This window comes from Chiloscyllium punctatum, chromosome 8 (genome assembly GCF_047496795.1).
Source record: "Chiloscyllium punctatum isolate Juve2018m chromosome 8, sChiPun1.3, whole genome shotgun sequence".
Taxonomy (NCBI): domain Eukaryota; kingdom Metazoa; phylum Chordata; class Chondrichthyes; order Orectolobiformes; family Hemiscylliidae; genus Chiloscyllium; species Chiloscyllium punctatum.
In genome coordinates, this window is record NC_092746.1 from 22,894,848 (window position 1) to 22,920,256 (window position 25,409).

Here is a 25,409-nt window from a genome sequence, read left to right on the forward strand (position 1 = left end):
TCAACACCATCCTGGACAAACCAGCCTGCTTGATACAACCTTATTAATGGACAGAGTCAGAACTTGGTGAGAAGATGAAAATGGCACTGTGATCCTCTGAGAGGGACCTGGAGATGGTCTAGATGAGAAGCATCCTCTTTCTAGCGTACCATGAAAAGAGGCCATGCCATAAGACCCTGCCAGCCTGGTGCCAGGTGCCATCCGGGTCAGGGTATGTCTCCAGGGTGTGGAGGAATGTCCAGCAGTGCCACAGGAAGATCAGTGACATATGTACTCCACCAGCATAAGTGCTACACTCTTCTCCCTGCCACCTCACATTCCCTCTAACTTTGCCATTTCCCACTAAGGCTCATGCTCTGCCAATCTCACTATAATATGCACTATTTTCCCTCACACGTTCTTGATAACCTTCCACACCACTCACCTCTATGCCCTCCATGCTGCCTCCTCAGTTGTTCAGAATAGCTCACCATCTTTCACCACATGCAGCAGCACTAAAAGTTGACTGCAATTTGGTCGTAAGCAATATTGTTGTCATTCAGAGCAAGCAGCAAGTTGAATCTTCCAGGTATGCACTGTAGTTTCCTTGTTGAACTTTACTGACATCAAGCTTGTTTGGGAGCTTAGTAAAATTGGAAATTGAATATTAATGAGATGAGTTATGTCTTACGCAAGATGTTTAACAAGCATTACTCCAGCATTACTCCCCGATAATTGGTATCTCACTTTTGTTTAACAAGAATCTTGGCACACTGCTTGTGAAAAGCATACAAGGTGGTGTAAGTTGTTAAGGATTGTCTTAAGGCTTGTCTACTACTAGAAAGTGGAATCATAGAATGGTTGCAGCACAGATTGAGGTCATACCATTTTCCCAGACGGTAAAATCAGTAAATAAAACCCATAGTACTTGGAATTGAATATACTGGCCATGCTGAATTTTGAAATATTCAAGACAAGTCACATCAGAATGTCTAATTTTCTTGGGAACAGAGAGGTGTAGTTATTACTTCTTCTTACAGCCTGCTTCAGATGAATGGAGGACTTGCAGCTGCCCTGATATTACCGCAACTTCTGCCTTTCATATCTGCAATTTATAATTTTTAATACATCTTCAACAGGTCGATATAAAATTTTTTGAACAATGGAACTGGTGTCTACAGTTGGTTTTAGAGCAACTTCATGCTATTGGATCATCAAAGAAATGCAGATTTTGTGACTTTAAATTGTCCCTGCCAAGCATGAAGCCAATATACTATTACTATTTTCAACATTTTTGTGAGGATTTCTCAGCATCCATATAGGCTTCTGCAACACATCATGTGGTACTGGAGTTACATGATATATTTTCATATGTATGTATTCAGTTGAGCATGTGCAACTTTAAAAGCCATGGCATTTTTATTTAGAAGCTGAATTTTGTTTTGTATGTAAATATATCTATTCCCACAGGTGTTTGACCCCTGATTCAGAAGAACGACCAGATGTTGTGGAAGTAAGTGCAATGATTTCAGATGTTATGATGAAATACATGGATAACTTATGCACACTGCAGATAACAATGGAGAAGAAGCTTGATCGGGAGAGAAGACGCACACAGAGGTATTTCATGGAAGCTAACAGAAATGTAATGACTTACCATCACCAGATCTCCATGCTATCACAGGTAAGCATTTAAATTTTATTTGTTGGAATATTATGAACGTTGTATTCCATTAGATTCAGTGTAAGATTAGACGAAATATTTATTCATGACCTCTTTTTATATGCTGCCTGTACTTTCTTTGATTTGTACATTCTGAGCATTTTTGATGTCACAAGACTTAAATTTGAAATATAATAATCTAGATGACAGGATGACATTCCTGAAGAAGGGCTCATGCCCGAAACATCGATTCTCCTGCTCCTTGGATGCTGCCTGACCTGCTGCGCTTTTCCAGCAACACATTTTCAGCTCTAATCTAGATGACAGTCATGTTAAAAATGATGGTGTTAATTATTCTCTACTTTAATCAATTGTGAGATTGCACAGTCTATCTCACACATAATACAGTCACTGTTTAACCTTCAGCTTCACCAGATTGGCCCCCATTTTCAGGATACACCTGCTATTGCTCTCAACATACTTTTCCACATCCTTAACTAAACCACTGTTGGCCATATGGCAGAATGGTGAAGGAGGTACATGGGATGTGCTGGGGCCATGAGGTTACAGGTTTTAATATTATGCAATTCCACCGCTTTTGAGCCATATAATGTTATAGGCATACAAGTTTCAATGTCTAAATGTGTTACTAATCTATCCTACTATAGTGCTGCACAACAAAATGGAGGGTGTTCTTGATGTGAAACTGGAGCTTAGTTTCAACAAGGCCTGTACAGTAACCATTCTTACCAATGTTCTTAGAAAAAAATGATCTTCAACAGTTAGATTGGTGAGGTTGAGGTCATGAAGATTCTTTTCTCATTTTGGTTTAGATTACTTACAGTGTGGAAACAGGCCCTTCGGCCCAACAAGTCCACACCGCCCCGCCGAAGCGTAACCCACCCATACCCCTACATCTACATTTACCCCTTACCTAACACTATGGGCAATTTAGCATGGCCAATTCACCTGGCCTGCACATCTTTGGACTGTGGGAGGAAACCGGAGCACCCGGAGGAAACCCACGCAGACACGGGGAGAACATGCAAACTCCACACAGTCAGTCGCCTGAGGCGGGAATTGAACCCGGGTCTCAGGCGCTGTGAGGCAGCAGTGCTAACCACTGTGCCACCGTGCCGCCCACCAGCCTGCTGCTGACTCAGTTTGGCAGCTCTCTAGTGTTCAGATCTCAGCCAAGTGAGGCTTTTTGCACTCATCAACCACATTCTCCTTTCTTTGCTTGGCTTTCTCTATACGTGAGAAGCAATGTGAAACATATAGGCTTACTTAGGAATATCTTCGCAAACACTGACAATACTGTTTCGAATTTAATGTTACTCAACAGAAATTTCTATTGATTCCACTGACCAAGCAAATATGAGTTATATTTTTAATGGCACATTGTGCATTGAAATTTGAAGTGTCTTCCACAGAACTTAAGCTGCAGTATGTAGTTGAATTATTGTGTGGGAAATTCTGCAATTAAAATGGTGAATTATCTTCTACAGTAAAGTTTACCTTCTTTCATTAAAGGACCATTATGATAAGTCAAATCTTGGAAGCAGCAGTGGAACAACCAGTCTAAAGAGTGAGTCATCAGAAACCAATGATAGCACATTAGATGATACACATGCACAGCATATTAAAGATGGGAATGAGAGACTGAATGATGCAATATTTATTGAGAACATTAATTCTGCTGAGAACACAGAAAAAGGTATAACTGAATTTCTTAACATTAAATAGGTAGAGATTTACTGCAATAAAGGATTAGCATATCTATAATGTTATTAAATGTAGAATAAATAATACAAATAATTTAATTAAAATATACATTGTAATTATTTTTGGCATTTTGAAAATGTGAATAGTGATAATATTTCAGAAATTTTGTAAACAATTAGAACGTAATATTTTATATTAACTGTGTCATGATCTGTTCCAATGATATCCTTAAGGCTGCGAGTTGTAAAATGGTTATATGGTTTTGATATGAACTTTTATTTCATTGGTAACAGATATAAAACCTATGAAATTGTTGTTGTAACACTGATATTTTTCATACGTCTTCAGTTTAAAATGTGTCAGTGTTACTTTCTATTGTACTATAGATATATGTCTAGAAATGGATGATGAGTTGAACATTTCAGATCACTCCAGTAGTTCCAGTCCAAGCCCCATAAAGGATTCTACTCTGGGTAAGTGTAGTGGAACACATTGAACTGCTTCTGCTATTTCAAGGATGTTATGATCAAGTGAATCAAACATGGTAAGTGTTAATTGTGATTTAAGTGTCTATTTTTAACTCTATTGCTCTCTTTGTGTTTCAATGTTATTTAATAGACAATAGACAATAGGAGTAGGCCATTCTGCCCTTCGAACCTGCACCACCATTCAGTATGATCATGGCTGATCATCCTTAATCAGTACCCTGTTCCTGCCTTATCTCCATAACCCTTGATTCCACAATCCTTGAGAGCTCTATCTAACTCTTTCTGAAATGAATCCAGAGACTGGGCCTCCACTGCCCTCTGGGGCAGAACATTCCACACAGCCACCACTCTCTGGGTGAAGAAGTTTCTCCTCATCTCTGTTCTAAATGGTCTACCCTGTATTTGTAAGCTGTGTCCTCTAGTTCGGCACTCACCCATCAGCGGAAACATGTTTCCTGCCTCCAGAGTGTCCAATCCTTTAATGATCTTATATGTCTCAATAAGATCCCCTCTCAGTCTTCTAAACTCAAGTGTATACAAGCTCAGACGCTCCAGTCTTTCAGTGTAAGGTAATCCCGCCATTCCAGGAATTGACCTCGTGAACCTACGCTGCACTCCCTCAATAGCCAGAATGTCTTTCCTCAAATTTGGAGACCAGAACTGCAAACAGTACTCCAGGTGTGGTCTCACCAGGGCCCTGTACAGCTGCAGAAGAACCTCTTTGCTTCTATACACAATCCCTCTTGTTATGAAGGCCAGCATGCTATTAGCCTTCTTCACTACCTGCTGTACCTGCATACTTACCTTCATTGATTGGTGTATAAGAGCACCCAGATCTCTCTGTACTGCCCCTTTACTTAAATTGATTCCATTTAGGTAGTAATCTGCCTTCCTGTTCTTGCCACCAAAGTGGAAAACCATACATTTATCCACATTAAACTGCATCTGCCATGCATCTGCCCACTCACCTAACCTGTCCAGGTCACCCTGTAATCTCCTAACATCCTCCTCACATTTCACCCTGCAACCCAGCTTAGTATTATCAGCAATTTTGCTAATACCATCTTCTATATCATTAACATATATTGTAAAAAGCTGCAATCCCAGCACTGATCCCTGCAGTACCCCACTGGTCACTGCCTGCCATTCCGAACTGGAGCTGTTTATCACTACTCTTTGTTTCCTATCAGCCAACCAACTTTCAATCCAAGTTAGTACTTTGCCCCAAATACCATGCGCCCTAATTTTGCTCACTAAACTCCTATGTGGGACTTTATCACAAGCTTTCTGAAAGTCCAGGTACACTACATCTACTTGTAGCATACCTCTAATGTTGGAAGTTATTCCATCTGAACTGTGTAGTTTCATAGTTCAGACATGGTATTTGATTTGAAAGGACAGTAATACTTCCCCGAGTCAAGCTTAAAATGTATGATACCATCATTGACATGATGGTTCTGTCAATCTCAATTTAGTGAATTATCAATTTATGTGGAATATCTTGAATTTTTTTCTAATGGTTGTAATTCTATTACATTATCATTTTTCCATGAGTAGCTTTTCTTGCTCTGAAATTGCAGTCTAATTCTGTAATTTCTGGAAGTGATCTATCATAACTGGGCATTGTTTGTGCTTATAAGACTTTTTTTGTTCTGCATTGCTAACATTGGCTTTTAGTATCTGCTGTTTGAACTATTCTTAGATTAGCTTGTCATATGTATCTTTGGAGCATTTATACCTTATAAATTAGATAGATTCTGTTGCTTAGTTATGAAAATATTGTCCTTTTTCTCTCAGGATTTATCTGTGGATGTTCCTGCTTTCTGCTTCTACACAATTTTAACAGCTTTCTCCAGAGTCAAGTATTCTTTGGACTGCAATGGATCTGACAAACGTTCATCAATATTTCCAACTATTCTGTTTCTAACAAATTCTGATTTCAGTGCTCCACAGTCACAGCTTTGCACTAATCTGTGGAGATCATTAGCACAATTATTTATTACTCTGGATGCTAGATTCTTCCGTTGAATCTTCTTCTTTCGAAAGTATTTTTTATTCGCAGATTAAAGTCTTTATCAGAAGCTGTTAGAGCATTATCAAAAGTACACATTTCTCCTTTTATATCTTAATGATTTATAACATTCTTATTTGCAGGTCCTATTGAATACAGGGGTGTATTTACTTGTTCAGATTAATATTTAGTATTTAATTTTGAAGAAGTTTTATATCTTAAGAGATGTTTCCTCCAAGATGTCCAACTGTGTGTTTTATTTGGCCTATTTCTGATATTTAATCTTTGAGATAGTATTATTTATCCTGCCATTTTCTGTTTAATGTGATTAGATAGACTTCTTGCCTTTTAGCTATTTTAATTTATTGCGGTATCTACATACTGTTATATTTCTGAATTTAAAGCTTTTAATCCTGCAATAAATCAATGCTGTTTTAATCTGTTCTTTGGAAGACTTAAACTTAACCATGCCATTAGGCAATTCTATATTATTTTCTTATAATGAGCCTTCCCTTCCACACCAAGTCCAAGGGCCTATTGGTTAACAGTGGTAAGAGATAAACCGTTAGAGATAATTGTTTAAACAAGGATGTGATAAGTGGTATTCCATTATAGCAAAAGGTATATGTTACATTAGCTAGTTAGACATATTAGCCAAGATTATGGTGACATCTGTCTCCATTTGAATCTCAAACTAAACTCTCCCTTTGTTCATCCAAGGCAGTTTGGCTCACCAGGTTGGGTACAGTTTCATGCAGCCTCCAAAGTTAACTCTTTCAGAACCATTACCTTAGCTAAAGTGCCCTAGACCCTACCATTGTTTTCAATGTTTCATCAATAACTGACGCAAGAATAATAATTGATTTCCCTGCTTCACCAGATGAACATGGGGACCGTTTGCCCTTATTGTAGCTTTCTAGCTGTCAGTTCATTCTCTCAATTATTGTAACAGAGACTCCTATCTTGCCATGAATTTCAACAGTCAGGACGTTATTACCTGGGGGAAATACACCTTGACTAGACAATTGTTTTCCCAGTATTCAGCAGCCTTCCTGTGCCCCATCTTGTGACAAAGGCAGCATGTCAGCCTCTTTGAACTAAATTTGTCCTCCAAACCTTCACTTACAGATACCACAGACACTTTAAATGTAATTTCAAAATTTCATTACAATGCCACTTTCTGTGCAAAGGTCATCACACTCTGAGACTGAGACTGTTCTCATTGGAATTCAGATTGAGGGGGCAGTCATGGCATTAATCAACTCCAGCTTCCCCACTACTCTTGACCCACTCCAATTTGCGTATCGGATCCACGTCAGATACCATATTACTTGCCCATCTTGACACCAAGAACAGCTATGTAAGAATCCTACTCATTGACTACAGTTCAGCCTTCAACACTATTATCCCCTTGAGACTGATTACTAAACTTAGTGATCTCAGACTAAGCCCCACACTCTGCAACTGGATTCTCGGTTTCCTGACCCACAGGCCACAATCAGTGAAGATTGGGGACAATATTTCTTCCTCACTAACACTCAACACTGGAGCCCCCCATGGGTGTGTGCTCAGCCCCCTACTGTACTAACTATATACCCATGACTGTGCCGCCAAATACTAGACTAATGCCAATTTCAAGTTCGCTAATGACACCACCATAGTCGATCGAATTTCAGATGGTGACAAAACAGACTACTGATGGGAGGTTGAAGACCTGGAAAAATGGTGCACTGAGAACAACCTAGCTCTCAATGCCAGCAAAGCCAAGGAATTCATTATTGACTTTCGGCGGGATGTTACTCATGCCCCCTACACATTAACAGCACAGAGGTGGAATGAGTGGAGAGTGTCAAGTTCCTGGGAGTGGTCATCAACAACAAGCTTTCTTGGACTCTCTATGCGGACACACTGGTTACAAAGGCCCAACAATGTCTCTTCTTCCTCAGGCAGCTGAGAAAAGTTGGTATGATGGTGATTACCCTGGCTAACTTTTATTGGTGCGCCATTGAGAGCTTTCTGTCTGGATGTATCACTACCTGGTATGGCAACTGTACCATTCAAGATCAGAGAGGGTTACAGAGAGTGGTGAACTCAGCCCAGACAATCACAAAGGCCAACCTCTCATCAAGAGAATCCATCTACCAGCCCCATTGTCAAGAAAAGCCGCTAGCATTCTCAAGGATCCATCCCACCCTGGCAATGTTTTTCTACAACCTCTACCATCAGGGAGAAGGTACAGAAGCCTGAACACACGCATCGGCCGTTTTCAAAACAGTTACTACCCTACTGTTGTTAGAATACTGAATGGACTCACAAACTCTTCGCATTCACCTGTACCTGTGTTTTTGTTTTTGCTGCTGTTTACCTATTATTTACTATCTATGCTGCTTAACTCTGTGGTCTGCATGTATTGCTCGCAAGACAAAGCTTTTCACTGTGACTCAGTACATGTGACAATAAATTCAATTCAATTCTTATAGAGACATATAAAATTATGAAGGGAATAGATAAGATAGAAGCACGGAGGTTGTTTCAACTGGCAGGTGAAACTAGAACTAGGGCTTCAAAATAAAGGGGAGCAGATTTAGGGCTGAGCTTTTTGATAGACTTCAGCTACAGCATTTTGATTATATTTGAGATACATCAAAATATAGGGAAAAAAATCACACTTAAAAGCAAGGTTGAATAATTAGGTATTAAAGTACTAAATTTTTCAACTGCTTGATGCATGTAAACTGGGAATTAATAACAATTCAATTGAAATGTTAGCTTTAGAGAAATGATTTTCTTTAATTTAGTTGTTGGTAGCAAAATGACTAATGGATATGTATTTTCAAACATTTTTCTTGCCCACATTTTGGTCTTCCTTCTAGTCTTAAAATTTTGATAGAACTTTCCATGATTTCAGTTACTCTTTATTAACTCAACCAAATGACTATTAGTCATATCTGGATAGTAAGCAGTAAGATTTAGCCAGCTGTACGCCTATTAATTGTTGGACACTGGAGCTATGCCTGTTCCTGTTGCCATTGAACATTCATGCTCTTACCTCCAAGTGATCTGGAGTTGAATCTGCAATTAGGCAAAACTAAGTACCACTGATGATCTAATGATTGCAACATGCTGCTGTGCCCCAAGGAACATGGGTGTCCTTGTGCATGAATCACAAATAGTTGGATTGTGCGTGCAGCAGATAATTAAGAAGGCATATGGAATATTGTCCTTCATTGCTAGGGGGATGAAGTTTAAAAAGGAAGGTTATGATGCAGCTATATAAGGTGCTGGTGAGGCTACATCTGGAGTATTGTGCACAGTTTTGTCCTCCTTACTTGAGAAAGGATGTACTGGCACTGGAGGGGATGCAGAGGAGGTTCACTAGGTTGAGTCTGGAATTGAAAGGGTTGCCTTATGAGGAGAGATTGAGTTGATTGGAACTATACTCACTGGAATTTAGATTGAGGGGGAATCTCACAGAGACGTATAAAATTATGAAGGGAACAGATAAGGTAGAAACAGGAAGGTTGTTTCCACTGGCGGGTGAAACTAGAACTACGTCCTCAAAATAAAGGGGAGCAGATTTAGGACTGAATTGAGGGGGAAATTTTTCTCCCAAAGAGTTGTGAATCTGTGGAATTTAGCGAAAATGAGGACTGCAGATGGTGGAGATCAGCGTCAAGGTTAGAGTGGTGCTGGAAAAGCACAGCAGGTCAGGCAGCATCCAAGGAGGAGGAAAATTGAAGTTTCGGGCAAAAGCCCTTCATCAGGAATGAGGCAGGGAGCCTCTGTGGTGGAGATGTAAATGGGGGGGGGTGGAATCTGAGGAATTCCCTGCCTAGTGAAGCAGTTGAGGCTACCTCATTGTATGTTTTAAAAGCAAGGATCGATAGATTTTTGAACAGTAAAGTAATTAAGAGTTATGGTGAGCGGGAGGGTTAGTGGAGCTGAAGTAATAAGATCAACCATGATCTTATTGATTGACGAAGCAGGTTCAATGGGCCAGATAGCCTACTGCTCTCCAATTTCTCATCTTCTTATGTTAGAGACGTGTACAGATGAAAAACCCCAAGATTTGATTCTTATTCTCTCATGTTAGCTAATTTGGCAGTAGGGAGCAAAAAAAAAACACTATTGAGGTTTTGCAGTGTGGAGAGGTATAAATTACCTGACTTTTCCAATTTGAAGATGATGTCATTGCCTTATTGTATCTTCACATTTGTCTTTTCTATGAGACTACACACAACTTGGCATTTGTCATTTGTATTTGATATGCAATGAGCATTGCCAAAAAATGTGCTTGAGAGAAAATTAGTTGAGCAGAGAATGAGATTTTGTTTTAATATCACCTTGCCTGTGTTCTGTAATCAGTAGTTTGAAATTACTGAGTCATGCCAACAATAAATTTCAAAAATAACCACTTGGGTGAGGTACTGAAATATGTAACAACATCAATAAAATATACTCAAATAAATATATTGCTATTTGAAATTTTTCTCATAAATCATGTGAAAATATCTGATTAGTTACTTGATTCAGTTGGGAATTGTTAATCAAGTCCAAAATCTTGTGATAGTTTGTTTTTTCTTACAGGTCATAGTTCTTCCTCTAGTTTCTTTAGTCAGGGACGATTGCCTCAGTCACTATCCAGAACAGAGGCAGCACACCTCAGCAACAGTCTTCAATCATATTCTCTTGAAAGCCCTGGCTGCCTTGATATAACAGGTACAATTCTTTTATAACATTTTAACGCTTACAGGGAAGTAAGAGACTTTTCTGTTATTATGGAAGAAACAATGCTTTTTTTTTTTCACTGTTTTTGAACGTACATGTCCATTGTTGTACTCACTATTCTGTGGGACATAGCTCAACTTGCAGGCTGAGCTGACCCACCCTTCTGTGTGTTGAAAAGGATATTATTCAAGCTCATCCTTATCGGTGTGATTGTTGTAAGTAAATACAGAGCCCTTAAAGGCCTGTGCTAACCAACACAAATGGATGGGTTCTCAGTATTGACACTTTTGGTTCATTATTTTCTTAATTTGATTGACTGACCTCACTATATCCAGGATGCCAGGCTCTTTCCATTTCACTGTTTCATTCCTCTGACCGTAATCTTTGTCTTCCCTTGGATCTTCCTTCCACACTTTGATACTTCTGAAGCCAGTCCACACTTCATCAAACCTCCACCCCACCCTCACCACTAATTTGCCTGTGCAGATCCCAAACTTCCATGAACACTGTCATTCTTCTCTTATTAGCCTTGTGTCATAGACTTTAACAAGAAAAAAACACTGACCTGAACACAACTGCATAAAGCTGATTGTGGCATGTCACTTTAAACAGACACGAATTGAATTAAATTAGCTTTATTGTCACATGTACTCAAGCGAGTACACTGAAAGGTTTACAGTTACTGTGTTACAGAGCCAGCTTAAGTAGAAAGGTACCTAGGTACAGATACTTAAGATTAAATTCTTAGAAAACAAAAAAAAAGAAAAGTAAAGAAATAAATAGTCCATCATTATAAGTCATAGAAATAAATCAGAAAAATAAAGTAAAAAGTTTTTGCAGTCTTTCCAACCCTGTCTATGTTGGCACCTAGCCTCAAGGGAGACCTCCACCCCGTCGCTGTTGTCTGCACCGGACTCACCAACGTAGGAGTTCCCCCACTTTAGGCACCATCTCTTCCCTGTTGGGTCTACTTTGCTGAAGTCACTGAACCCACACTCAACCTGCAACCAAGAGTCCCTGGCTCCGCTACCAGGCCAGGCTGTCACTGGGCCATGAGTCCCACTTCAGCTGCAGGAGTTGCCTTGCCGGCACTGACATCCTGAAGAATCCGCTGTCTACAGGATCACCTACAATTACTTTCTTATGTGCCATTGACTTCCTTTTGAAGGTAGAACCTTACTAAAACCTGTTTTATGCCAATATATATCACATGTACTAGCTCCTATAGGATAGTCTGAAGCCTGACACATTGGAAATATGTCACTGACTCTGCATATCAGCTCACCATTGGAAATTTGCAATTTCACTTCCCACCTAATTCAGTCACCCCTATGCCATTGTTTCTTTTTTATGAGTCTTGTGTGTTCCATGGACTGCCTTCGCTGTCCAAGTCTTTGCTCCCATGACTATCAATGGTTTCCCATATACTAGAACTATCCAAATAGCACTCAATTTGGAATGTACACGGCTCATGCCAACAATCCAACAACAACAGGGCAGCATGGTGGGTCAGTGGTTAATACTGCTGTCTCACAGTGACAGGGACCTGGGTTCAATTCCAGCTTTGGGTGACCGTTGGTGTTTGCATATTCTCCCTGTGTCTGTATGGGTTTAGTCTGGGTTCTCCGGTTTTCTCCCACAGTCCAAAGATGTGCAAGTTAGGTGGATTGGCCATGCTAAATTGCCCGTAGTGTTCAGGGATGTGTAGGTTGGGTAACTTAGTCATGGGAAGGGATAGGGTAGGGGGGTAGATGAGTCTGAGTGGGATGTTCTTCAGACAGCAGTATGGCCTGTTTCCACACTGTAGGGCTTCTATAATCTATCAATCTGTTCCTAGTGATCCTGTATATCTGCTTTTGGTATTTTCTTAGGGGTCCCTCCTCATTTCTGAGATGTTTTCAAAATACGTCAAGAAGTTAAGACAGTATTGTAATGCTTCCAGACTTCAGGGGCTAGGTTTTAAGAACTTGAAGTGTGTTGAAGTGTGTGGTGGCCCAGAAAATGGTGGTTGTGCATGCATGCCAATGCTTTTCATGTCAGTGTCCTAACACATGCTATCTTTGAAGAGGCAGAATATAGCACAGGCTTGCAAAATGGATATGTTCCTATTTAGAACAATTAAGATAGAGCCTCCTTCTCCAGGGTAATCTCATCAGCAGCTTTCAGCACAGACCAGCTGGATTAATGTGGGGAAGAGTCATGGAGGCCAAATTTGACTCTAAAGGTGATATATAATGGTTTATTTTAGGTGAAAGGGCTTGTTAAGTATTACAGCTTCCCATAACAGTTCAGATGTGGAATAAACATTCAGAATTTTGACAGTTCAGGTGTTGCCACCTGGTATCCCATGGGCAATCAGAACAGCAGCAAGATTACAGCCACATTGATTTAGTAATAAAATGTATGTGAAAACACAAATTATTCAGCAGACAATTTTTGGAATGTTTAATTTTATAATGAAGATTATTGGGCCTTTTTGAAATCATGCAACTTCCTAAAAATTGATTTATAATCTTTGTATGCATATAATAATCAAAACAATTCCATCCTGCATATGTTAAAGCACTCTCCAGGGTAAAATAATTGAAATTGTTTTTTTCCTGTAGCTACCTTACCAAGAAGTATCAGTTCTATTGGCACTGAGAGTCAATACCAGGTTGAGTAAGTATTCGGCATATTGGCACACATTGTATAAGATACCTTAAATCAAAATTTCAGTCTTAAGAAGATATTGTTGCAACGGCTGTGATATAAGGTTAGTAAGTCACTTTCTTGGCTTTTAAAGATGTCCTGTAAATTTTTTATGATCGACTACGTTCCTGAAACCCTGAAGTAACATCCAGCACAGTCACAGAAATGTTTTCACACCTTACATAACAAAAAACGCAGTAGAAAATATAAGCTTGGTTATTAACCAAAATTTCTAGGTTATTTTGCTGGCACAAAGCCTTACAATGCCTCATTTAAATACTGCTGTTGAAATCTTGTCACATCTTCACACATCTCTATCTCTTTAACATTTATCTGTCCTTCAAACCATTAAGAACTTTGGAGGCAAAGTCTTCCAATGTGAAATCTAAGTATGGCGTGTTAAGCCAATTAGTGGTTCACGTTTTCTTGGGGCTGAGATGAGTTTTCTTGTACAATCATTATGTTTTCAGCTCACTACTTAAGCATGCAAGTTGCTATATAATTTGTTTGGCCAATCATACAGAGTGGATACAGAGCTCAATGTTGTAGTGTCTTTTAGCACGCGTTGGTCACCCCAACATCTGCTCCCCCAGAGATTTCTAGCACCCCAGCTGAAACTGGCTCAACTTTTCAGTGATTCCTCTTAAGATGTTCTTCTCCAGACTGTCCAAGAGAGAAGGGAGATCCTCTTCTCCTGTGGTAGTGGCAGGGAAGACCCCTATCATGGCAAGGAAACTAGAGTGAGGTCACAGTCCAGGTCAGCATCCAGAACTTGTACATAAGAAGAGTGCAAGAAGAGTGTACAGTGCAAGAAGAGGATGAATGATCTCTTGTGCTGTGTAAGTTTAATTGGCCCTATCTTGTCAATGCAAAGCCAAATTTATATAGATATCTGTCAGTCCAACTGTGGCACTGCACAGTCACATCGCAAAGGGCACTATTCTATAAATCTCAGAGCACCTGGTACATACACACTGAATGTTTAACAGCCATCTCATGCTGTTGGTGTTCTAACAGTTGCTGGGCAATGCATTTCTTAATCACCTGCTAAGGACAGCTCAGGACCTGACATGGCTATATATCCATCAAATCCACCCATTGCAGTCACACTCGGTCCTTCTCTTTCTTTGCTTGCAGATTTAGATCACTCTTAACACAAGGGAGCTGGCCCAGACCAGCACAAGGATGCTGTTTGTTGTATCTTCACACCTTTCAAGAAGGATGCTGCAGATTTGGCAGGGAAGGACTAATGACTGAGACTGCACCTATGGAGAGACAGGACTGTCACGAGAAGTTAGTGAGGTAGCCCGTAGTATGCTGTTCTTAGATGTGCATTGTAAATATTTGTTTACATAAGCAACTGCATCAACAGCAACTGATCCTTTCTCTCTCCTACTGCAGACATTAGCAGCCAAAAGAGGACGAAGCACAAGATGCCACAACCTCAGAGAAGGCACTAGCATGACATTCACCTGCGCCATCCACTAAAGCAGAGAGATTCACCTCAGTGGGTCCATTCTTCAGAGTAGGTTCAGGGTCACAATCTGATGAGCACATCACTGGCACAGGTCCACAGCTACCAGAGGGTGCAACACCCAAGGTATCCAACGCATGGAGGACTGCTGGAAGCTGGGAACCTGCTGACACGCAATAGCATAACATGCCTCTTATTTGACCATGAGACATGTTGTATTTTGTGCAAAAGGCATCAGAACATCAGACAGTGATACAAAAATCCTTGGTAAACCAGAAGGAAAGATGCGGGAGGCTACCCAAGTTTGGTCTACTGTCTTGGTTTAGGACATATAAGTGCTTGGCAGAGTCTATAGAAAGGCTGGTATCCAGGTCCACCTGAAGATACACTACTGACAGATGTGCACTCAAACCTGCAATCTGTTGCTGTTAACAGGGGTGCACAGCATCAATGGCAAGGTGAGAGGGGAACAAGGTATCTTGACCTTACTGATGCAGGGCTTTTGCCTGAAACATCAATTCCCCTGCTCCTCGGATGTAGATTCCCTACAATGTGGAAACAGGCCCTTCAGCCCAACCAGTCTACATCGACCCTCCGAAGAGTAACCCACCCAGACCCATTTCCCTCTGACTAATGCACCTAACACTATGGGCAATTTAGCATGGCCAATTCCCCTGACCTACACATCTTTGGACTGTGGGAGGAAACCAGAGCACCCAGAGGAAACCCATGCAGACACAGGGAGAATGTGCAGACACCACCCAGACAGTCACCCGAGGCTGGAATCGAGCCTGGGACCCTGGTGCTGTGAGGCAGCAGTGCTAACCACTGTGCCACCCTTTTTCCAGCATCCCTCTAATCTTGGCTGTAATCTCCAGCACCTGCAGTACCCACTTGCGCCTATCTTGACCTTACTGCAAGTGCCCTTACAGGGATATGGAGGTGCCAGCAGGTATCCATATGGTGAAGCTGTGCCTTGCCTTTCTATTCCCCAAGGCCAGTGACCCCATACTTCCAGTAGGGTCAGGTTCAGAGGGTGCCGCTGTGCACGTGCAGGAGGAGACTCAGCAGGCTGGGTCCCTCCAGGCCTTGTGGCCACAGTGATGCCCACCAAAGTCATGACAGTGACTAGGGTGAGGCAGTAAGCAGGCTGTCTCCACCTTTGTGAATTTTGGATAGTAGTACCTAGATATAGCAGGAAGCAAGGAAAATAGTAGATGTCTAAGAGCATATGAGTGGCACAGGTGTTTATTAAATGTATCATAGTCTGCACTCCAAACTCACACTGTTATAATATTAGTACAAAATGAGGTGCCTACAAGGTTACCCAAACTGAAAGGGATGGAGTATCTTGCCTCACCAAAAGATGCTGCTAATCTTCTCGCAAACAATCTTTTATTGTTTAACATCATCGGCAATAAGATGTGCCTAATGTTGTTCTCATGACCCAGTGAAGCATAGACTTGGCAGTTGGGGATTGCAGGAAAGGCTCATGTACCTGCTTTCAGGGGCAGTGACCTTGCCCAATGAAATCACAATGAGAAAGCTGGACCTGGTATCACTACATTGCAGGCACTACAAAGAGAGTCTATCTGAATAATGGAGAAATGTGTACCTAGTCTGCAGATGCAGGAAGGTAAAAAATATTTGTCCTTGCTGGGTCTTCATAGCCAGACAAAACATTCTCAGTGTAAGAGGTAGGCAATGAACTACTGACACGTGAAGGACTTCATTCACCCAGGGAGATAGGAGGGAAAATTTGAACTGCCTTTAGCAATGGAAGCACGTTCACCAAGGATGCTCAGGGATTGCAGAGATGTATTCAATGAACTTCTTGTTCTCTAGGACTATAAGGATAAAAAGAGAATAAGGCAAATAGTAGCATCCGACAGAATAAAGAAGAACTGGGATTCATCTTCCAAAGTGCCCTAATCTGCCTTTTCTTTGACTGAGGCTTGTATGTAGGGAGTATGTAGTGTTGTGCAGGTCATGTTGTGTGCAATTAATGCAAAGGCTACTTCGTCATTGCAGTTTAATGTTTCTTAATGATCATAGTACTGGGACATTGAAAGTTAAAAAGTACCCTTTATTTACTAGAATAGTGCAAAATAAAATGATTTTCAATCAACAATCTATGTTGCATTTAGAAAATAGTAGGCTTGCAGAAGTCGTGCATAAAAGCATGCTTGTATTTGGATCTCAGTCTGCCTAGAATTGATTAGCAATAACATTTTCATGGGCAAGTTGACTCTGCTATCTTCCTATTGATCTCCTGGCCCATGTCATAATCACAACCTTTTCCTTCCTCATCAGCCAAGATCTCTTATTCCTGAATTTCTTTATGGTCTGAGACATCACCTCTTTGTTGAATGAGTTTGTGGAGGACACAGCACACACCAAGGATGTACTGCATACATTAGATTAGATTACATTACATTACTGTGTGGAAACAGGCCCTTCGGCCCAACAAGTCCACACCGACCCGCCGAAGCGCAACCCATCCGTACCCCTACATTTATCCCTTACCTAACACTACAGGCAATTTAGCATGGCCAATTCACCTGACCTGCACATCTTTGGACTGTGGGAGGAAACCGGAGCACCCGGAGGAAACCCATGCAGACACAGGGAGAACGTGCAAAGTCCACACAGTCACCTGAGGCGTGAATTGAACCCGGGTCTCTGGCGCTGTGAGGCAGCAGTGCTAACCACTGTGTCACCGTGCCGCCCGAGTGGAGTACTATTAATTGTAAAAAAAAACCTCTTAATCTATTAACTCCTGGGAACAGAAATTTGGAGCTAGATCTTTCCAGGATTTGCTGCCCATTTTTGGGTGGACTCTCAGCAGGTGCAATGCTGCCATTCTAGCACCATTTTCAGGATTTCCTGCTATAATGAGGATATTACCCAAGACCACTGAAGTATGGACAGGTTTAAGTAAATATTAGGTTCATTATAGGGGTTCATATTTCTGAATATAAGGCCTACTGCCTTTGTTTCTGCAATATGATTTCTTTTCCTGGTATTTGCAGCACCTTTTAATGATAAATATGATTTCAGAGTAAACAAGATTGTCATTTACTTTGTACTCACAGGCAATAAAGGTATTTAAAGATAAATTGCATTTATACCTGGTTTAGTAGTCAGCACACTATTTGAGTAGTACGTCTTATAGTATGGAGGTACACCAGTAATATTTTTTATTAGTTGTATCACGGGATTTGGCCATCACTGACTAGGCCAACATATATTGCCAATCCTTTATTTTCCACTTGGGAAGGTGGTAGTGGACAGCCTTCTTGAACTGCTGCAATCCAGGTGGTGGTTGGACACTTACAGAGCTATTAGGAAGGGAGGTCCAGGATTTTGACTAAGTGATACTGAAGGGATAGTGATGATTTTCCAAGTCAGGATAGTGTGTGTTTTGGAGGGGATCTTGCAGATGGTGTATTCTCATATATCTTCTTGCAAATTACCACTTTAGGTAAATGTGTCTATTAAATGTTTCAGTGTTTTCATTGACATGCTGCAACTGAGTTACAACTCATATTTGCGCTTCCAAACAAAACATCAGTATACTTGTGTGGTTGTAAAATAGAAATTTTTTTGACTGCGACATTATTTTGCAGGTCTGAGGGAAAGCCGAGAAGCTCAAATACCAAGTCTAGACCAGGTAATTAAGTATTGCTTGATGCCATAGTAATTGTTCTCCAAATGTACATTTATCAACAATCACTTGTTGAGATGACGTTTCGGTCTTTTCTTTGTCTTGCTTGTTTAGATCTCCTACAACTAGGCTTACTTCTACCATTACCTTCTATTGGAATCAGAGCTTGCTCGAAGAGAACAGGAAATTCCTTAAGCTCAGGGTGGCAATGCCATAGTCTACCAGATGTAGTGCTTCGAAGGCTGAAGGATCATGGTAGTTATGTGAAATTATAACCAAGGGAAACAATAGTAAGGGAAAGTATGCAGTGAAGATTTTTAAAAAAAATGTATTCTAAACATTATTATCATGCTAGAGAAAAGAATTATCTTTATGATCTGAAGGTGACTGTCAAGAACATTTGAAGCCAAATGTTGTTTCTACTACTAGCTTATAAAAACCAAATAAATAATATGGAAGGACTGAAAAAGTTCAATAAAATGATAGACAAAAAGTTACTCATTAAAATTAAAGCAGTATCAGAACGAAACTTAAGAATAGCCAAGAAATTCTGTTAAGGATGAAAATTGTGGTACTTCTTGGTGGAGTAATGTTGGGATCAGAAAGCTACTGAATAGACTGCTCTGATACTCAATAGTGGAAGCTTCTACTGCTGTTCTGCTCCCAAAAGCTTGCTTCATTTGGTGCATCACTAGCAGGAATAGTAAGAAGGTGATGCTTTCTGCCATGTCAGCTCATTTTCAAATTCAGCTGAATTATTTACATAGGGCTCCTGAAAGGTTTATATGAATACACAGTGCCTTCATTGGTTATGTTACCGAAGAGCTCTCCAATTTGTAATATTGAAATGTACAGAGTTTCACTCATTTTGAAGCTTTAAGTTTTGATTGTTTTCAATGTGAAAGTGATGTTCAGCGTGATCACCTTGATCATCCATCATGCATCATTAGATGATAGGCTGCATACTGCAGGCCCAAAGACTTTTACACTGCAAACCTGAAGATCCCACATCAGAGTTAAGAACCTTTATAGCTGACTGCTAACTGATGTCACCTGAACAAGATTAGTTCTTGTAAACTTTCCGGAGATAGAATGACTCCATAGAATCCTTTCATAAGAGTTCATCGTCAGCTAACTAGACAAGTTGGTGTGTCTGAAATATATAATCAAATAGGAGAATTTCTATCAGGTCACCTCTCACAATTTATTTTTACTAAAATCATATTTGCCCAGATAACCTGATGGCCAGGAGTCAATGGAGCAACATAGGCTGGGACTGTGCATTGAGACTATGTACCATTCCTGGCACAGCTAACTCCATGGGAATTGTCCAGGAAATTGAATTTTCCAGTGGGAAATTCTCCAGCAAGAAAACCCTCTGAAAGAGTCCAGGAAAAGATAGAGGTTTTAAAACATGCCGTAACTCCTGGCTAACTATTAAATTGAACCGCCAACCACGCACCACACGCTACCCTAATCACCACCTGCTCCCTCCCACCCACCATACCCCACCCTAATCACCACCTACTCCCTCCCATCCACCACACCAACTAAGAGCCCTGACAACCACCTCATGGCCCAGCCAAAAGTAGCATGGTCCCATGTTACTGGCCTGGTCCAACTCTTGGAATTGATACCCTCACTTGACTGCTGTTCTGATGGTCCTTAACCCAACAACACTTTTGCCAACTGTCGGAATCAGCTCCCCCTTTCCCTATCCGACCAGCCCCTGAAATCTCCTTCTCCCTATCCACCCTAAGCTTTCATACACTTACCTGGCAACCTACCCACCTGAAATTTAACCCACTTCGCATTCCATTCACCAGGCATTCTACAGACTTCAGCCACTTGGAATGATAGCCACTACACTCTATCCATCTTGTCCACCTGACATCACACCAAATTGGCAAACTACCCACCTGATGCCTGACCCATCTCCCTACGTGGCACCTTACCTGCCTCCCCATCTACTTCAGCTACCTGGCAACCCATCCCCTGGAACCCTACCCAATTTACCTCCACGTTGTCCCAACCATCTAGAACCCCACCCACCTCACTCTTCTGGTACAGTACCCACTTCATCCAGCTAGCACACTTACACCTCAACCAACTGCCACCTTAGCCCTCACTTACCTTATTTACTCACTTACCTTATTTACTCTTTCACAGTAACTGTCAAATGGCTGACTGTGCTGCTGGACATTAACTCTCAGAACATGACACAATGATTGCTACAAAGATTCTATTTGCTGCTGAATTTTTGGGTTCTTTGACAGGTTCATAATTGGAGGTCTCTGTCTAAGAGTCTCCAGCATGAAGACGTGTAAAGGTTAATGGAAAATTTTTAATCAGATCAGGGTTGGAAATGGGGTTTCTGACCCTGATTAGAATATCTGGGCTATTCTTCCTGACTGTGTATAGAATATGAACAAATAGGAAAGGCTATAGTATACAATATCCTATTTTTATCACCAAAGTTCATTTTGTTAGCATGAAAAGCTCACTCAGATTATATGTTGCACTTTCTTTATAATATGCTGTGGTTTGGGACTATATCTTTCCGTATGTTAATGTTGCACTAGTGTTATCCAACATTTACAATTATTATTAGCAGTTACTGTTTTTCTGAGACTTGTTTTCCACAGTATTTTATAACAAAGTAACAAAGTGTACTTTTTGCTGTTAAATTTATCACTGCTGCCATTTTGGACAAAAGAACAACCTCAAAAAGAGACTGTGATTCAATAAATATGATTCTGGAATAAAACAGATATAGTTTTAGACTAAAGAACCAAATTTTATAAGGGGGTCAATGTTTTGCCTTCCTTTACCCTAACTCAGATAACAAAAGTATTTGACTGTTATTGTTTTTAATCTGGCTTCATTCAATGTGAAGTTGAATCTAACTTGGGTATACTCATCTTGGGTATATTCAGAATTAAAGTTAGCAATTCAATATATGCAATTATAGTGGAAAGATTCTAACAATGCAATACTATTTAAAGAAAAACTACTTATGAGAAACTATCAGACATAATGTGTTGTTTGTGACCATACTTCAAAAATGTTAGCTCAGCAAAAGGCTGCAATTCCAATCACAAACTCAAACATATAATGCCTTTTTATGTTGGTTGACTTGTTTTGTCATTTTCTGTAGAAATCCATTCCCACTGGTTATGGTTTGATCATAAATCATAGCTTAGCTGAAGGTTCATGGACAGAGTTTAATGATTAAAATGATGCCTTGATAGTATTACAGTTTAAAACAAAACCTTCTCAGAATGTAAAACAATTCAATTGCCTTACTTTTAAATTAAATGTCATTGTTACTGTGTCATGTCTTTTATACTATTCTCAAATGCAGTTACATCTGGTTATTATGCTGATAATGTTTCCATTGTAGTTTATAACAGGAATTTTAAAGTGGGCAGTTTGTCTAATTATGATATTCTCGTCTAAAGCATCTGCAGGAATAGCAGTGTCTCAACGGAAAGTACGCCAAATCAGTGACCCAATTCAACAGATTCTTATTCAGCTGCACAAAATCATCTATATCACACAGGTATATCAATTTGATTTATTGTGTTTCCTTTCTTCTTTTTAAATTCATTTTTCAGATGTGAACATCTCTGACATTTGTTGCCTATTCCTAATTGCCCTTGAGAAGGCGGTGGTGAGCTAGCTTCTTGGACCTCTGCAGTCTATATGACCTTGTCACACCCACAGTGCTATTAGGAAGGGAATTCCAGGATTTCAACACAATCACAGTGAGAGAATGTTGGTATTATTTCAAGTTGTGATAGTGTGTGGTTTGGAGGTGGTAGTTTTCCCATGAAATTACTACTCCTGTCTTTCTACACGGTGGAGGTTGCAGGTTTGGAAGATGTTGGAGGCAGATTAGTGAGTTACTATTGTGTAACTTGTAAATGGTACACACTATGCAGTGATAGTGGATTTATGAGTAAGTAATTAGATTGCTGGACAGGGTACTGATCAAGAAGTAGCATTATTCCTCAATGGTATTGAGCTTCTTAGATGTTGTTGGAGTAGCACTAATCCAGGAGAGTCATCCGTTATACTCTTAACTTGAGCATTGTTGCCAGCAGGCAGGCTTTGGAGGGGTCAAAAGGTGTGTGCTCACTGCAAAGTTCCCAGTTTCTGCCCTGATCTTGTAACCATTTATATGGATTGACCAGCTACGTTTCTGATCAATGGTAACTCCCAGTATGTTGGTAGTGCGCAACTCAGTAATTGTAATGCTTTTGAATGTCAAGGGTAGATTCTTGAGTTCTCTCTTGTTGGATATAGTCATTGCCTGATACTTAAATGTTGTTTACCATATATTAACCTGAATGTTATGCAAGTCTTAACTGCATGCAAATATGGACTGATTCAGCATCTGAGGAGCTGGAACTAGGACTGAGCACTGTACAGTCCGAGTTGAAATCACCACTTCTCACCTTATGATGGAGGAAAGGTCATGGATGACGCAGCTAAAAAAAATTTGGCCCTAGGATACTATGCTGAAAAACTCTTGTAACGATGTCCTGGGATTATAGGTCTCCAACAGACAAAGTCATTCTCCTTTATGTTAGATATGCCACCACCCAGTTTTATTAATTTCAGTTTCCCTAGAGCTGCTTGATGTAAAACTTGATCAAAAGCTACTTTGATAACAAGGGCAGTTACTCTCACTTCACCTCTAGAATTAAGCTCTCTTGTCCAGGTTTTCATCAGTTAAGGAACCATCTGGTCCTAGAAGAATCTAAATCAAGCATCAGTGAGCACATCATTACTTTGTAAGTATCACTTCATAGTTTGCAGATAACCTTCTGCAGGCCCAGTCTTGCAAATGCACCCTCAACACCCAGAAATTAGGTGCTTGTCCCTTTGTGCAAAGCAAACTACATAGCAGCCTTGCGGTGAAAGATGCCAGTGCACTCCCAAGTGCACATGAAGTGCAGAACCATATTGTACACAGATTGTAGCTGTGCTACGAGGTTGTGCTGAGGCTGATACATGTCTGATGCCATCTGTGTGCGGTGGGGTGTGTGCCAATAGACAATAGACAATAGACAATAGACAATAGATGCAGGAGTAGGCCATTCTGCCCTTCGAGCCTGCACCGCCATTCAATATGATCATGGCTGATCATTCCTAATCAGTATCCTGTTCCAGCCTTATCTCCATACCCCTTGACTCCACTATCTTTAAGAGCTCTATCCAATTCTTTCTTAAATGAATCCAGAGACTGGGCCTCCACTGCCCTCTGGGGCAGAGCATTCCACACAGCCACCACTCTCTGGGTGAAGTAGTTTCTCCTCATCTCTGTCCTAAATGGTCTACACCGTATTTTTAAGTTGTGTCCTCTGGTTCGGCATTCCCCCATCAGCGGAAATATGTTCCCTCCTGCCAGAGTGTCCAGTCCTTTCATAATCCTATACGTTTCAATCAGATCCCCTCTCAGTCTTCTAAACTCAAGGGTATACAAGCCCAGTTGCTTCAGTCTTTCCGTGTAAGGCAATCCTGCCATTCCAGGAATTGACCTCGTGAACCTACGCTGCACTCCCTCAATAGCCAGAATGTCTTTCCTCAAATTTGGAGACCAGAACTGTACACAGTACTCCAGGTGTGGTCTCACCAGGGCCCTGTACAGCTGCAGAAGCACCTCTTTGCTTCTATACTCAATCCCTCTTGTTATGAAGGCCAGCATGCTATTAGCCTTCTTCACGACCTGCTGTACCTGCATGCTTGCCTTCATTGACTGGTGGACAAGAACATCCAGATCTCTCTGAACAGCCCCTTTACCTAATTTGATACCATTGAGGTAGTAATCTGCCTTCCTGTTCTTGCCACCAAAGTGGATAACCAGACATTTATCCACATTAAACTGCATCTGCCATGCATCTGCCCACTCACCTAACTTGTCCAGATCACCCTGTAATCCCCTAACATCCTCATCACATTTCACCCTACCACCTAGCTTTGTGTCATCAGCAAATTTGCTAATGTTATTGCTGATACCATCTTCTATATCATTTACATATATTGTAAAAAGCTGCGGTCCCAGCACGGATCCCTGCGGTACCCCACTGGTCACTGCCTGCCATTCCGAAATGGAGCCATTAATCACTACCCTTTGTTTCCTATTAGCCAACCAATTCTCTATCCAATCTAGTACTTTGCCCCCAATCCTGTGCGCCCTAATTTTACTCACTAACCTCTTATGTGGGACTTTATCAAAAGCTTTCTGAAAGTCCAGGTACACTACATCCACTGGATCTCCCTCGTCCATCTTCCGAGTTACATCCTCAAAAAATTCAAGAAGATTAGTCAAGCATGATTTCCCCTTCATAAATCCATGCTGACTCTGTCCTATCCTGTTACTATTATCCAGATGTGCCGTAATTTCCTCCTTTATAATAGACTCCAGCATCTTTCCCACCACTGAGGTCAGACTAACTGGTCTATAATTTCCTGCTTTCTCCCGCCCACCCTTCTTAAAAAGTGGCACAACATTAGCCGCCCTCCAATCCTCAGGAACCGACCCCGATTCTATTGAACTCTGGAAAATAATCACCAGCGCATCCACGATTTCCCGAGCCACCTCCTTCAGTACCCTGGGATTCAGGCCATCAGGTCCCGGAGACTTATCAACCTTCAGACCTAACAGTCTCTCCAACACCAAATCCTGGCAAATAGAAATCCCCTTAAGTTCAGGTCCTTCAGCCACTGTTACCTCAGGGAGATTGCTTGTGTCTTCCCCAGTGAACACAGATCTGAAGTACCCATTTAATTCCTCTGCCATTTCTTCATTCCCAGTAATATATTCCCCTGCTTCTGTCTTCAAGGGCCCAATTTTTGTCCTAACCATTTTTTTGCCTTGGACATACCTAAAAAAGCTTTTACTATCCTCCTTTATATTCTTGGCCAGTTTACCTTCGCACCTCATTTTTTCTCTGCGTATTTCCTTCTTACTAATC

General features: G+C 40.8%; 1 protein-coding gene across 1 annotated transcript in view; it reads left to right on the forward strand.

The window, feature by feature from the left end:
* The window catches only part of nek10 (NIMA-related kinase 10), a 235,924-nt gene that overhangs the window by 194,743 nt on the left and 15,772 nt on the right, over positions 1 to 25,409 (forward strand). Inside the window, exons 26-32 of the mRNA XM_072575222.1 lie at positions 1,450 to 1,663; positions 3,176 to 3,359; positions 3,754 to 3,840; positions 10,454 to 10,585; positions 13,201 to 13,255; positions 18,389 to 18,432; positions 21,888 to 21,988. Of these exons, the coding sequence (XP_072431323.1) occupies positions 1,450 to 1,663; positions 3,176 to 3,359; positions 3,754 to 3,840; positions 10,454 to 10,585; positions 13,201 to 13,255; positions 18,389 to 18,432; positions 21,888 to 21,988 (817 nt within the window). The remainder of the gene's footprint in view (positions 1 to 1,449; positions 1,664 to 3,175; positions 3,360 to 3,753; positions 3,841 to 10,453; positions 10,586 to 13,200; positions 13,256 to 18,388; positions 18,433 to 21,887; positions 21,989 to 25,409) is intronic.